Source organism: Xiphophorus couchianus, chromosome 2 (assembly GCF_001444195.1).
Source record: "Xiphophorus couchianus chromosome 2, X_couchianus-1.0, whole genome shotgun sequence".
Classification (NCBI taxonomy): Eukaryota; Metazoa; Chordata; class Actinopteri; order Cyprinodontiformes; family Poeciliidae; genus Xiphophorus; species Xiphophorus couchianus.
The window spans coordinates 10,639,503-10,653,471 of NC_040229.1; the positions used below are offsets into that span (position 1 = coordinate 10,639,503).

The 13,969-nt window shown below is 33.8% G+C and overlaps 1 protein-coding gene across 1 annotated transcript; it reads right to left on the bottom strand.

Moving 5' to 3' along the window:
• Nucleotides 1-1,687: 1,687 nt before the first annotated feature.
• On the bottom strand, nucleotides 1,688-12,370 carry ctdspl2a (CTD (carboxy-terminal domain, RNA polymerase II, polypeptide A) small phosphatase like 2a). Its single transcript, XM_028005380.1, has 13 exons — nucleotides 12,157-12,370; nucleotides 10,214-10,428; nucleotides 8,896-9,025; nucleotides 7,727-7,873; nucleotides 7,427-7,654; nucleotides 7,202-7,295; nucleotides 5,551-5,662; nucleotides 5,386-5,472; nucleotides 5,244-5,306; nucleotides 5,075-5,154; nucleotides 3,789-3,915; nucleotides 3,612-3,707; nucleotides 1,688-2,797 (listed from the first exon to the last, which is right to left on the bottom strand). The coding sequence occupies exons 2-13, from the start codon at nucleotides 10,403-10,405 to the stop codon at nucleotides 2,732-2,734; spliced, it is 1,422 nt and encodes a 473-aa protein (XP_027861181.1). The 5' UTR covers nucleotides 10,406-10,428; nucleotides 12,157-12,370; the 3' UTR covers nucleotides 1,688-2,731.
• Between the last annotated feature and the right edge of the window lie 1,599 nt (nucleotides 12,371-13,969).

A 13,969-nucleotide genomic window follows, 5' to 3' on the forward strand; every position in this document is an offset into this window, starting at 1 on the left:
CTGTTGACCACGTTTCTAAATATTCATTTAAAATCAACAGCCATCTTGTTTGGATCGTGGCTTCGCTCTGTTTGCAGTGGAGGATGATGTTTTACAGACCTGGCATTACACACGTTAAGGTCAAACATTAGCGATTGGGTAACATTTGAAACTTCAACTAGTTTTTAACCATTCTAGCTCATCTGCAGTGGCTTTTAAAGTGTTGAACAGGAAATAAGAAGTTATAATTTCTGTGTTAATGTGAGTTTATCCCCTTAACTGGCGGTTTCCCATCCATGGGACAAATCTAGTTTGTTTGAATACTCTGCCTTTTTCGCTGCCAGTTAATTGGTTAAGTAACATTATTCTTTGAGTATACAACTCTGGAAAAAATTAAGAGACCACTTAAAATGATCAATTCTCTGATTTTACTGTTTATAGGTTTATGTAAATGAACATTGTTGTTTTATTCTATGAACTACTGACAACATGTCTCCGAAATGCCAAGCAAAAATTTAGTATTTATTTGCAGAAAATAAGAAATGGTCAAATTAACAAAAAAGATGCAGAGCTTTCAGAGCTCAAATAATGCAAAGAAAACAAGTTCATGTTAATTTAGAAACAGCAATACTAATGTTTTAACTGAGGAAGAGTTCAGAAATCAATATTTGTTGGAATAACCAGAAGGTTTTCAACGAGGTTCAGTGCAGTGGGCTCTTAGCTTGTTTATCCAGAGCTGCATATTTTTATTGTGATCTAATATTGCATTACTTTTAGATAAAATATTATTTTTATTGTGCCAACCTTCTGCAGTTCTTGCTGCTTGGCCCCCTGTAGAAGAAAAGCCTAGTCACGCCCCTGTGTGGTGATTTATAAGCCACAACCTCCTCTGGCAGCCAATAGATGAGGGGTTTAATCATCCCCTCATCTTATCTTCACACTATCAACAGCAAGGTTTTTGTTTAGAAACAATTCGTACTTCAGAACAAAGATAAGTGTAGTGAAGGTGCAAAGACTGGCCCCCTTTGTATTTGGAATCACATGACCTCCGACGTGGGCAATCCACAGCACACTTACGATCAGGTAATGACCCATTTCTCAAAAGAACAAAAGGATCAAGAAAACAACAGGTTATCTGATCAACACGTCTCGTAATGTGGCGAATAAAAACTGGCAACGCAACAATGGACGACGATCCGCGGCTGGAAGTTTCTCCATTTCCTTATCAGATTGTCATTGAAAAAAACTCTCTGTATTGTTTTTGTACTTTCTGTAAGTAACCAATCAGTTATCTACTACATCACTTTGCTTCTTTTATGTTTTAAATATATTTTTATTATCAAACAGCCTCATTTATTTAGTCGTACTCTTCAGGAAATGTACCGAAAACCAATAAGTAGATAAGAAATATCTAAACTAGATATTTAAACTTATGAAGCAAGAGCATTTTTTTAAAGCACTTCCTATAAATCTATTCTCTAAATTGTTTATGCTGAGAATAACATAAAATAACGCCATAATGTTAAAAGATTAATTGAAGTTTTTTTCATTGTTTGAAAAATGAAAAGCGTCACAAACATATTTGTGACGCTATGAATGCTGGGACATGCAGTCACGGTTACTTAAAAAAATCTTTCAAAATAATTTTTACTGTTAAATATGTTACTGTATAGTTACATTCCATAAATGATCAGTTAGGCTTTGAGTTGTATAAAAATGTATTTATTTTCAAGAAAACCATTAAGTAACACTGAATACACCAGGAGTGATCATTCAATAGTCAATAAAACTCGTGACTCTTACATCAGAGATCTGACATACAAGACGTTTTGGAAAACAAGATTTGAAAGCAAATATGTTGGCAATTTGCTGGTGCTACAATTTTCTTTTTTCTTTACCCCAAATAACAAATTTAGGTGACGCACACCTGTGTAGAAAAGTGACAAGATTTTTAATATATGAACTTACAAAGGGCTGGATGTCAAAGTGCAAGATGCCTGAACCTCACCCCTCATCGAAGAGGACGATCAAAGTGTCGAAATCAGAAATGGATTCTCAGATACAAATCTTTAAAATTATTGTTTGGCCACTATGGCTTTGTATTCATTTGAGACCTTATTCTAGCTTATACGTCTTAACTTTAAAATATTTTTCTGCCAAAGATATATATATTTTTTTTAAAACTGCACCTTCTTACAGACAACTGCATGTAATGGAGTAAAGCATTACAGGAATATTGCAGGCATACGACAGGAAAAAAGAAGCAGCTGCTGCTTAACAATTTCAAAGAAAACATGACATTTTGTGGGTTTTTATAAAAGCAACCGATCAAAAAAAAAAAAAAAAAAAGTACATACTAAAATTCAGAGTGAAAATAAAATGACTTAAAAACCTCAAAGAACAAAAATAAAACAGTTATGTACATATATTTACAGGTAACAATAATGAATAATATACAGGTTTGACCGGCCGTTTAGGGTCCGTATGAACCAACATCACGCAACATTCACTTTTGTCAATCCAAAATGGTTTAGTTGGAGGCAAACTGCCCTCCAGAAGGTGGTTTGTTCAACTTTATATGAACAGCTTGGACTCTTTGAACCAAACAGAGCTTTTGATTTTTTTTTATTCTTCGTTTTAAATGTTTTGTTTTTAAAAAGCAACGGTAATGTAAAGAGAAAACCACTGATTATATCCTTCTGTTGAGTATTTCCCACAAACAATACTGAAGTGACGCGTCGATGAAGGTTCCTCAGTCTGGAGGGAGGAGGTCGTGCAAACGAAATCGTTCTCTGATGTGCGGCCGGACGTCTTCGTTCTGTCATGCAGAAGCAAACAATTTAAAAAATAAGTCTGACAGCATCTATAAGAAACTTAAGGCAAGTTTTAAAATGAAACTATTTAAAAATTCAGACAAAAAGGTACAAAAACACGAGTTACTGAAGCCTGAAATAAGTCATTTTGAACAACGATCTTTGGGGGGTTAAAGTAGACCCACCTTTGACAGCTGATAAAAACATTTTTCTATTCTAAAAAAATTAATTGCAAACAATCTGTTGCAGAATTTGTCTAATTACAAGAATACAGTTCTATTATTAGAAGAATAAAGACACTTTTTCCAGAAGAAACATCTTAAATTACAAGAAAAAAGTTACTTTAACGAGAAAAGGTAACTTTTGTGAGTTTGTCCTGATAGTATTATCTTATACCAACATATAACTTCACAAGATGCTCAACAGTCATTGTAATTTTTTATTTTTTTGCACTTGAGCTTGCATAAAATTACTACTTTATTCTGGTAATATTAGGACTGATTTATTCTCAACAATGAACTACGGGGCTTAAAGTAGACCCACTTTTGACATCTGTTATTAGCAGAATAAAAGATTTTTCCATAAAAACTTCATGAGTTATGAAAATTATGAGAAAAAAAGTGTTTTTGATGAGGACAAAGCTTTGATAGAGCTATCAGAACAAACTGAATTTATGTAGCTCTTAATCTGTCCAATAAATTCCCCTATTTCAGAAAGAGAATATTGGACCCCGGTGCTTAAAGATCAACACTTCTAACTATTTGTCTCTAACTCTATAAGTCACACAGATTCAGATGTATTGTAATCTAAAACACATACCAGCTCCACCAGTTTCTCAAGGAAAGGAACGAGCTTCAGAAGCTCGTTGTCATTTCTATCCACAAACCAGCTCTCGATTGGGATTCCATTAGAAAGCTGCAAAAAACAGAATCCATGTTTAAATCAAAGTCACACGACAGGAAAGAAATAAAAAACCTTCTGGTGTCACATTTTTACCTGATAAGCAAAGGCTTGGGGTGAGTTGTCGATTATTACCGTCTTTGCGAGATCCCGTCCAAGGATGTTCAGGTCTTTAATGTAATTTCCTTGAACACAGACGCAGTGTTCTCGAAACAGTCGATGTCTGGGGGAAAAAAGACAGAAAATGGAAATTAAATGGCACATCCAGTAGCTCAGTTGCAGAAAAAACATGGTCAAATAATCAGTAAATAATAATGAAAATGTTTCAAATACAAATATAATGACTAATATTAGAGTTTGTACATGTTTTACAGATAAAAGTTATACAAATAAACTATTTCATTACTATTATTCTGCATTCAACAGCAACATAAACTAAAAAATAACATTTTATGTTTTCTCTTTTACAAAAAAATACACTTTTATTTGTAGTTTATTCATATTATTTTTATGTGGAAAAGTTTGAAAACGTATTGTAGGAAAGATTAACAAACTCTAATATTAGACCAAAAATTCTCTAAAAAAAAATTTCTCTTCAAGTTTTCTGGAATTTAGAAAATAAAATTTTCATGATTCTAACAGACCAAAAACAAGAAAAGTTTAGTCTGATTTAACTTTAGAAGATGAGAAAAAAAATTCAGGTGTGTTTTTATTATATTTAAATATCTGGTTTTATACATATAATTTTTCCAAATTGAGGCTTTTAATTAAATGACAGATTTAACTTTATTAGAAAAACTGTTTTGATGTGTTTTGGACATCAAACACTTTTTAAACCTTGAAAACACCTAATTATTTACAAAATGGAAAAGTACCACTCAATTTAAAAAACATTTTTCAAACATTGGACACAATATATCAAACAATATATGCAGGAAATAATTAGAATATTTGCGTGAAATGAATAAAACATTAAGGAAAAATGCCACATGACTTTAGTTTGTACTTTATTGCAATAGATTTATTGATTCAATCTATTGCATTGCTGATCTATAGTCGCATATATTATAGTTCCACTTTCCGACCTAAGTTTTTTATTTGCTTAATTTTTGCTCTCAGAAACAAAACCTGGATAGAGAAAGAAAGAACAGACTCCATGAAATGTTCATGTTGGTGAGAACATTTATTTTTCTTTGATTTACTTAAGTTGTACCAACAAATCTGTGTCTACAGTATGAGAAATGTCGATGTCACTATCTGAAAACTAAAAAAAAAATGTAAGACAAAAGAGTAAAGACCTAACTTTTAAGTTTTTTAACTTTTAACTTAAAAACATTTAAGTTTTTGAAGCACCGTGATGAAACTTAAAGTGAAATTCTTACCTTACTAACTGTTTTTTCGGATCCAGGATGTTGAGCAGCTTATCTGCATAGACCTTTTTTGAAGCAGTGAAGAGAATAATCTGAAATTTGAACAGCCACACAAACATTTCATCACATATTTCTACAAACGAAACCTGTGTGATTATTTAGCAGCGGAGATTAATCTCACCTCGTACAACTGAGACATGCGCTCAAGAAACTCCCGGAAAAACGGCCTCAATCGGACGTAGACCTTCAGGGGAAAAAAAGCAAACAAAAAGTGAATTAAATCATCAATAAAAATCAGAGATTTGATTAATTTTCAAAGCTACCTGGTATATAACGTCTTGAAAGAGCACAGGGAATGTCAGAGCTGCATCTTCTAGTTCATTCAAACTGCAGTGGACTAAAGTTTCATCCTGGCAGCAAAACAACAAAATAAACATTTATTTCTTTCTAAAATTAGCTAATTACTTAACAAACCTTTTACTACCTACCAAATCCAAGACGAGAGAGAACTCAGGTGTGCTGCGTGTTTTTAAAGGTAACGCTGGTTTACGTGTTAACTGCTCTTCTGTCAGCGGAGGCACATGCTTGATGAAGAAGTACCTAAAAACAAAACAAAAAGAGACCTGGGTAAAAGTCAGCACCCACAAACTTTACTCAAGTAAAAAAAAATCCATCCAAGAAACTACTCAAGAGTAAAAAGTATTTGGTAAAAAGTCCAATCAACTACTGAGTAACTGATCAAATTATTAATCATTAAAAATTACATCAGACGGATTAAATATAAAGATAATTGGGAATTTTGGTATTTTAAGAACCAAATGACAATAATTCATATAACAAAAACAGAAACAAATATGGCAAAATAAAAGTTTTCCAAATCAGTTTCTTCCAATTGAAAACTTATAAAACTTTTAACAAAAACTGCAGGTGTGTATTTGGTGAATTTTGGTTAAAACATGTTTGTTTTTCATTCAGTGGGTAGAAAATCCTGAAACTTTACTGAACTAGGAGTAGCGATACTTCATAATGCAATTATCAAGTGAAAGTAAAAAGTACAGTGTAGTAAAAACACTCCTAAAAACGTTACTCAATTAATTGTAATTGAGTAAATCTAGTTATTACCCAATTCTGGTAAAAGTATAAACAGAACGAACTTTATTATGACTTAAATGGTAAATCAAACTTATTAAAGTGGGGCTCAATACAGCTAAATTCAAATTTTGGTGCAGAAAACTGCTGATAATGTTGGTGGATGTTGGTGTGGCCATTTATCATGAAAAACTAAGAATTTTGATTCATCATTTTCATGATAAATTTCACTTATTAGCTGCGTTTCCAATGACCGTATAACTGAGCAATTTGACATTTTGAAAATAAATTTGCTTTGGGGAAACATGGCAATTTAATTTTTTTAAATAAAAAAGTTGTGATGCTAGGATGAGAATGTTGTTCTGTTTTATCAAAATTGGTTCACTGATAAACAACCAGATGTTACTACTGGCACAAACCACAAACAAGAAGATGACAGTTAACGGCAATAATTTAGATAATCGATTCATCACGAATTAATCTGATGGCGACTCTGACCACATTTAAAGATATTTGCGGACCTCAATCTTTAACAAACTGCAGTCCAAAAAAAAACTAAGAGGAAAAAAAAAATGTAAATAATAGTCAAATGAAAGTGAGAGAAAATCTGAAAATGAACAAGAATGTATTTTAAGGTGAGTAGTTCTTAAGGTGGTGGAACGCCATAAGACATTTCTGTCCTGTTAACAGAATCTCTTTTCAGAGATTCAGAATTATCTTATTAAGTATAAATATGAGAAAAAAATCTAATTACTAAACAAACTTTATGAAAACTACTTTTCTGGCCTTTACAACCCAAAACAAGCCACAAACATCGTAAACCAGCAGCTGGGATATAAATACACGGCTTTTTGCTGCCATCTAGTGCTTAAAAATCTCCATTACAATCATATCAGGGCAACTTTATGTTTGACTATAAACCTCATCCACATATCTACAAAAATCAGAAAGTGGAGCAAATGCAAATTAGTGTTTTTAAATGTCTTTACAAATTTTTTAAAATATATTTTCATAAGTAATTTATATTTTTTTAAAAAGCAATGGCCTTACGGGTCGAACACTTCCCAGTCCTCCTCATACGAGGTTTCTGCAGGTGCTGAAGGTAAAGAGTGCGGGTAGCTGCCATCTGGCATACAGCCAGGAGCTGGGAAACATAAAAACAAAAGAAGAAAAACTAAACAGTAAGATGATATACGACTCAATTATGTTTTCTTTACAAAACAAGAAAAGACGAAGGAGTTTTAGCAATAAACAATCGGCTCTGAGCTCGGTTACCTGTTAGCGGGGGTATGTCAGTTTCGGTGACGATTTCTCCTTCTTCGATGGTTGTGTCCGAGTTGATCTGAAGCCTCTGCGGCAGCATTTGGACCGTGTGACAAGGAGTGATTCCTTCCCTGGACGTCACGGTGCTGCTGTGCATTTCCTCCGCCGGCTCAATGTCCAGCTGTTTGATGATTTCCTCCGCCTCTACCGCCTGGCCCGGCGAGTCCGAGCCCGGAGTGGCTGAAACGGACGGAGAAATATGAGAAACAGCCTGGCATCCTCTGGCCCAAGTGGTTGGTTATTCCTGCCTACCAGTTTTAGTTGCTGGTGAGAAGAAGTTGAAAACTGGAGAGAAGATGGTCCCCAGTAGGGTTGTACGCGGCGGGCTGCTGGGCGAGTCGATGGGCGCCTCCAGTTTACCGTTTGGTTTGATGGGTTTACTGTTGCAGGTCATTGTGTCTGAAATGCACAATAAGACAGAAACAGTTGACAATTAATCGATTATTCCAACAATTAATCGATTGTTCTGACAATTAATCGATTGTTCTGACAATTAATTGAGGATTCCAACGACCGATTATTTTATCGATAAATGGGTAGAATGATTAATAGATGATTCTATCGATCAAGCAATGATTCTAATGATCAATGAGTATAACGATCAACCGATGACTTGATCGACTGATTATTCCAATAATTAATTAATTGTTCTGACAATTAATCGATGATTCTAATGACCAATTATTCTAACGACAAATGGGTGTGACGATTAATCTACGATTCTAACAATCTATGAGTATAATGACCAATCAATAAATCTGACGATCAATCAATGATTCTAACTATCAATGGGTGTAATGACTAAGTTATGATTCTAACGATTAATCAATGATTTAAACAATCTATGAGTATAACGACCGATCAATAATTCCGACAATAATAATTATTCTAACGATTAATTGGTAATTCTAATGATTAATCAATGATTCTAACAATTAATTTGATAAGACAATTGCCACATTCTGTCAATTTTTCATTTAAGCCTTTTTGACATATTAGAAATACATTAAAAGATAAACAATTATTTTTTTTAACTAAGAAAGACATTTCATTGCCTAAAATACAACATAATGTTTCTTTAGCTTGATCATTTGTAGCAAAGCATGTTGAAGGTTTCAACACAGTAAAATATCAAATGTGCTCCTTTTCCATCTAAAGGTTAAATGCTCCACAATCGTTTTTTATTTGTGCAAACAACTCAAAATAAACTCTAAACTTTAACTTAGAGGTCTAATTTTAACATGCTAACTCAGGTCTGCAGAATTGGATTCAGAAACTTCATTTTTTTTCCAGTGGAAAGCAGCAATGAATCCAAAACTTTAGTAACAAACTAAAGTCCCTTTTTAAAAAGAAAACTTAAATATGTTAAACCTTAGAATGGAAATATATAAAATATGAAACCCAAGAAGTTCCTGCTATACCTTTACTTTGAGTTTTTCTGCAAACTCTTGATGCGGATTTGTTGGACAGACCTTGGGGTGTCGAAGTAATGAGGTCATTGTCTGAATTACAATCAATGCGACTCCTCTTGGCTGGGATTTCCTGCTCCACCTAAAAACAAAAACACAAACAAATAAATAAAAATCACCAAATTTACGCCCTTTGGTGTCTGTAACTATTTTTGCTGATAGAAAAAATAAAACCAGGGGAACCAGAAAATTGACCAATCAGAACTATTAACAATTCAAGACTAAAGATTTTGGAAATTTTTTAGAATTATGTGATTGATGTGAAATGTATTAACTAAACCTCCTTTCCCACTTTATAACTGCAGTCAATGTATTTAAAATTAGTTACGAACTCTTGAGATTCACAGTTCCTCCATGTTGATGTGATTTTATACATCAAATGATGTTGTGTTACTATTTAAAGTATTTATAACAAGGATTTTTTTTCTAATAAACATGAGTTTAAATATTTATCATAAAACAGGACTTATGTCGTTTCAGCAGTAAAATTAGCTTTTTGTTGCCGGGATTCCATTTTTCTATAAACAGGAAATTACTTCCCTATAAGTTCCCAAAATTATCAGGGGAAAGCAGGTTGTTTCTATTATTAGAAACACATATTTATTAAAAAATAATGTCAGATTAACAAGTGGAAGCCTTTCTGCATTTAAAACAAAAAATAAAGGCTTTTTTTTCACAAGTTATTTTCTGTTTCCTCCAACCAGAATAATACAAAAATCATTTTGTTTCCAGTTAGATCTTTGAAATAAGAAGTGTTTGCTTTAGATGTTTGAAAAATACTATTAATACATAATCGCTTTACATTATTTGACCAACGAGAATGAGTTTTAGGCCTGTCATAATAAGCAATAAATCATTTATTTGCATAATAAATTGAATCTAACTCAATTTACATTTTCATGATTTATCATTTTTCTCTTTTCTCTCATTCTACAAAAAGTGAATGAAAAAAAGTCTTCAGATTGGTGCTTTGGTCTCAACCAGCGCTTTATTTGAAGGATAAAATAGACTTCATGATCCATTTTATTTGTCGTTTTTTATTTATTTTAGATCCAGCGTTAAATGTTCATTAGAATTTAAAGTTTCTTTATCACTGAATTACTTAAAAACGGTCTCAAAACAACAATATTATCGTTTATTGCAATAACTTCTGGAACAGTTTATCGTTCAGTAAAATTAATTATGACAGGAGTAACAATATTTCCCCCATAGAGATGGAGGATCTTTTTGTAATAAAAACAAAACTAAAGAGCAGTAAATCTGTTCTTACCTTGACAGCATTCCCACGGATAAATTTCTTTATGGTGGAGAGGAGCCCAGATTCATTTTTCTGCATTTTGCCTCGACCGCTCACCGGGGACGACGGCTCCACTTCACTGTGTTTTCGTTTGGCCTGGTATGGGAGCGTTCTGTGGCCTTTGCTGGGGTGCTGAGGAGCTTTACGCACTCTCAGCCTCATCATGCTACAACGTCACATAGAAAAACCTGACAAGAGCAGAAACGACAGCAGAAAAATACAGTTTTCAGTCACATTTGTCTAGTAGTTTAGCATCCTAATTGTTTTTGCTTTATCTTAGATGTGGTGAAAAGTTACTGCATGCCTTACCCAACTTTCTATCCTTTTAACCAGCATTTTATGTATACAATTAATGAAAAATATAGTTTCACCACTTAATACTCAATGCAACAAGTTGGTAAACCACTACTTGGCAAAGTTAATCCCTGACAAACGTTTTATACATTTTATGACTTTGTAGCTACAGACTTAAATGAATTCGGTATTTTATAAGTCCAACCCATAAGAGTGAAGTGGAAGGAAAATGATACACTGTTTTGATAAAGGTCTAGTCAAAGTGCAGCCCTAAACCAGGTAAAAATCAGTGGCCACAGGTTTGAATCAAATGTTCTGATTACTCAGCTTGACTGAACTTGAGCTATTTTTTAAATAATTTTCCACCTTCATGTGCAAAATGGTAAGGGCACAACTGTTTCCCATTTGCCTCCTACCAAAAAATGTATAAATAAAATTAAAAAAAACACCTTAATGTATCCTTTTAATGAGACAAAACATGACAAAGGAAAATAAAAATGTAGTGGTATGAATTCCTTTGCAAGTAATTGTACATTGGATGTCCTATTAAATACAATCAATGTACAAAAACTGTTCAATGTGGTCAGTATTTTTACATTAGGAGAAAGAAATAAAAATGAAAGCTGCACGTAGTATTTTATGTTTTCAATTTTCTAAGAACAAAAATGTGCCATTAGGTGATTTTATTTGTAAATTTTCAGTTCCCTTTTCTAAATCAACTCAGAACAAACACAAATCTACTTTTAGGTAGCAGCATAAACTGAAATTAATTGAATACAGTTGTGAAAAGTAATAACATTTTAAATTGGATCGAGAAATTTAAAACAACTTGTCATGTCTTTACATAAATCTGCATCAATTTACGTTTCAGAAAACCCAAAATAGATAAAGTCATTGGCAACATTTTGACTCAGCCAATCAAACGCTAAATCTGTAGCTAATTAAAGACAAGTTAAGGTTGACTGATCGCTACGTGATTAACATAAAACAGTCTCTAGCTGCTTTGTTCAAGTCCAGGTAGTTTTTTTGTTTTTAGGTTTAGTTTCGCGCTTTGTTGCTGAACAGTATCTTGACAGCAAACAGCACCGCTGTCTGTCGTTATGTAACATCGGACACAAACAGCGTTAGCCAAGTGCTGCCGTGTAGCACCCGAACCGGAGTCTGTAACACGAAGCAGGAGGCTGACGCTGGTTTTTAATAACTGGTTCAATTTAATAGCTGGTTCAATGTTGCGTGGATGTGAACACAACTGACATTTATCGGCGTCAACCATCGCTTTTAATGCAGATAAAACAAATGCTGTCAGTGGGTTCAGTGACTAACAAGCTACGGTTAGCTTCGAGGCTAACAAAACGCCAAAGGCAGAACAAGCAGTGCCGTAATGTTATATCCCGCGTTATCTACAGCAATAATCAGTCTTATAAATTATTTTAAATATGAATCCGTGATCTATCATTTAATGTGCATCACAACCCAAACCAACAACTCGTTTTGTTCGCTCCATAACTATGTTCAGCCATTAGACTACGCCCCCTTCGCTGACTAACGTTAGCCGCTAGCTAGCAGCAGTTGGACTTTCACAGTGGCAAATATTTGTTGTTTACACGGCGTCTGTGTCCTACCGCTGTTTTCGGAAGCTCGTTAAAACCCGCCACAGCGTTGTCAGTCTCGGCCGCAACCGTGGCGGCCACCGTTAGATGTCGAGCCGTGGTTGTTGCCGCCAGCTATGTCCGCCGCTCAGTGGCTAAGTCACAGAACAGCCGTGTCTTTGGACGCCATTTCCCGCCTCATCACAAACAGAACGCTGGCGGAGCGCAGGGGAATGCGACACAGGCAGAGAGAGGAACCGACGAGGCAGGTATGGCAAGCCACGTTATCACATAATAATCACATTTACTGTAGATATCCACACTTTCCAGCTCTTTGTTGTCAAAAGTACTACGGTGTATTAGTATTATATGGAGGACCAAAACTGACATAATTAAAAATAAAAGCAGAAATCCATATTTTTTGTTTTTCCTTTTCCTTACACATGCATTTTCAACACGAAATATGTTTTGTTTTTTCTTTTTCTTAAACATGTGTCTATTAGGACCTTTGTAGATAAAAAAAGAAAGTTAATTTACTGAAAAAAAAAATTAAAAATTCTTTAGATTAAGTTTGAAAAATAAAAAATTTGCTAGAAAAAACATAGAATATTTACAAGTAAAAAATGTTTGACTTTTGAAACTTAGAAATGTCCATTTTCTTTCTAGAAAATTTCTGAGAATTATCTAAAAAATTCCTTGTTTTTTCTAGCAATTCTAGCAAAGTTTTGGCTTTTCAAACTCAGAAATGTCCTTTTTTTTTTTTTAGAAAATTTATTAGATTAATCTCAAATTTTTCTTGCTTTATTCCAGCAAAAACGTCAGGAAATATCTGACTTTTCAAACTCAGAAATGTACTTGCTTTTCTAGAAATTTCTGAGGATAATCTCAAAATGTCCTTGTTTTTTCTAGCAAATGTTTGACTCATCAAACTCAGAAATGTCCTTGTTCTTTTTTCTTGTTTTCAATTATGGCGCAATATAGGGCGGACTTGCATAAAACCACAAATACATTAGGTCTGTGCAGCGGAAATTAAGTTATAAAATGTGGGAAAGTTTGTGAGATGTGAAAAAAGTAAATTCTGTGAAAAATCTGAATTCAATTTTTTTTTCTGATTTTATGAACTTAGAAGTGTCATATAATGCTATGAATTAAATCAAAAACATACCTGGAGTGATGCTTTGATTCTTTCATGCATGTTTTGAGAAATCCTTGAATCTCTCATGGCAACCACTTGGGACCGTCTCACTGATCGCAGCTTTTTCCACGCAGCTCTATTTTCCAAGTCGAGCTCACAGAGCAGTGCTCCCCCAGGCGTTCCCTTCTCAGCTCCTTCAGACTAGTCAGCAGCAATTAGCAAACGCCTGGTGGAACTGAGTATCTACAGAGCTCATTATATGAGCTACTTCTCAGTGCAATGCTGGTAAAAATGTTTCAAAGGGTTAATAGTTCAAAGGGGCCATGTTGTGATGACATCCTGAAGGCGGAGTTTCAGAAAGAGCAGGAGTTTCTTACAGAGACAGAGGCCCAATTTCAAGGCGATAAATTAAGTCAAATTTGTTTTAAGTCATATTTGATATGTGCAGCATTTATATAACAGCTGAAGGTAACAGTTACTTGATTATGCTATAAAATGACACTATATGCCTGGAATATACATAATACAATACCCTTAAAAAAAAACAACAAACTAAAAAAAAAAAAAATAAAAAAACCCCAAAATTCCCACCAATAATAAACCCGGTGACATCCCTAAATCTAAAGTCAAAGAAAATAATATGCATTACTTCATAGTATGAATGAAATCCATGCATTTTCAAACAAGAAAATGTTTAAAAAGCCACAAAAT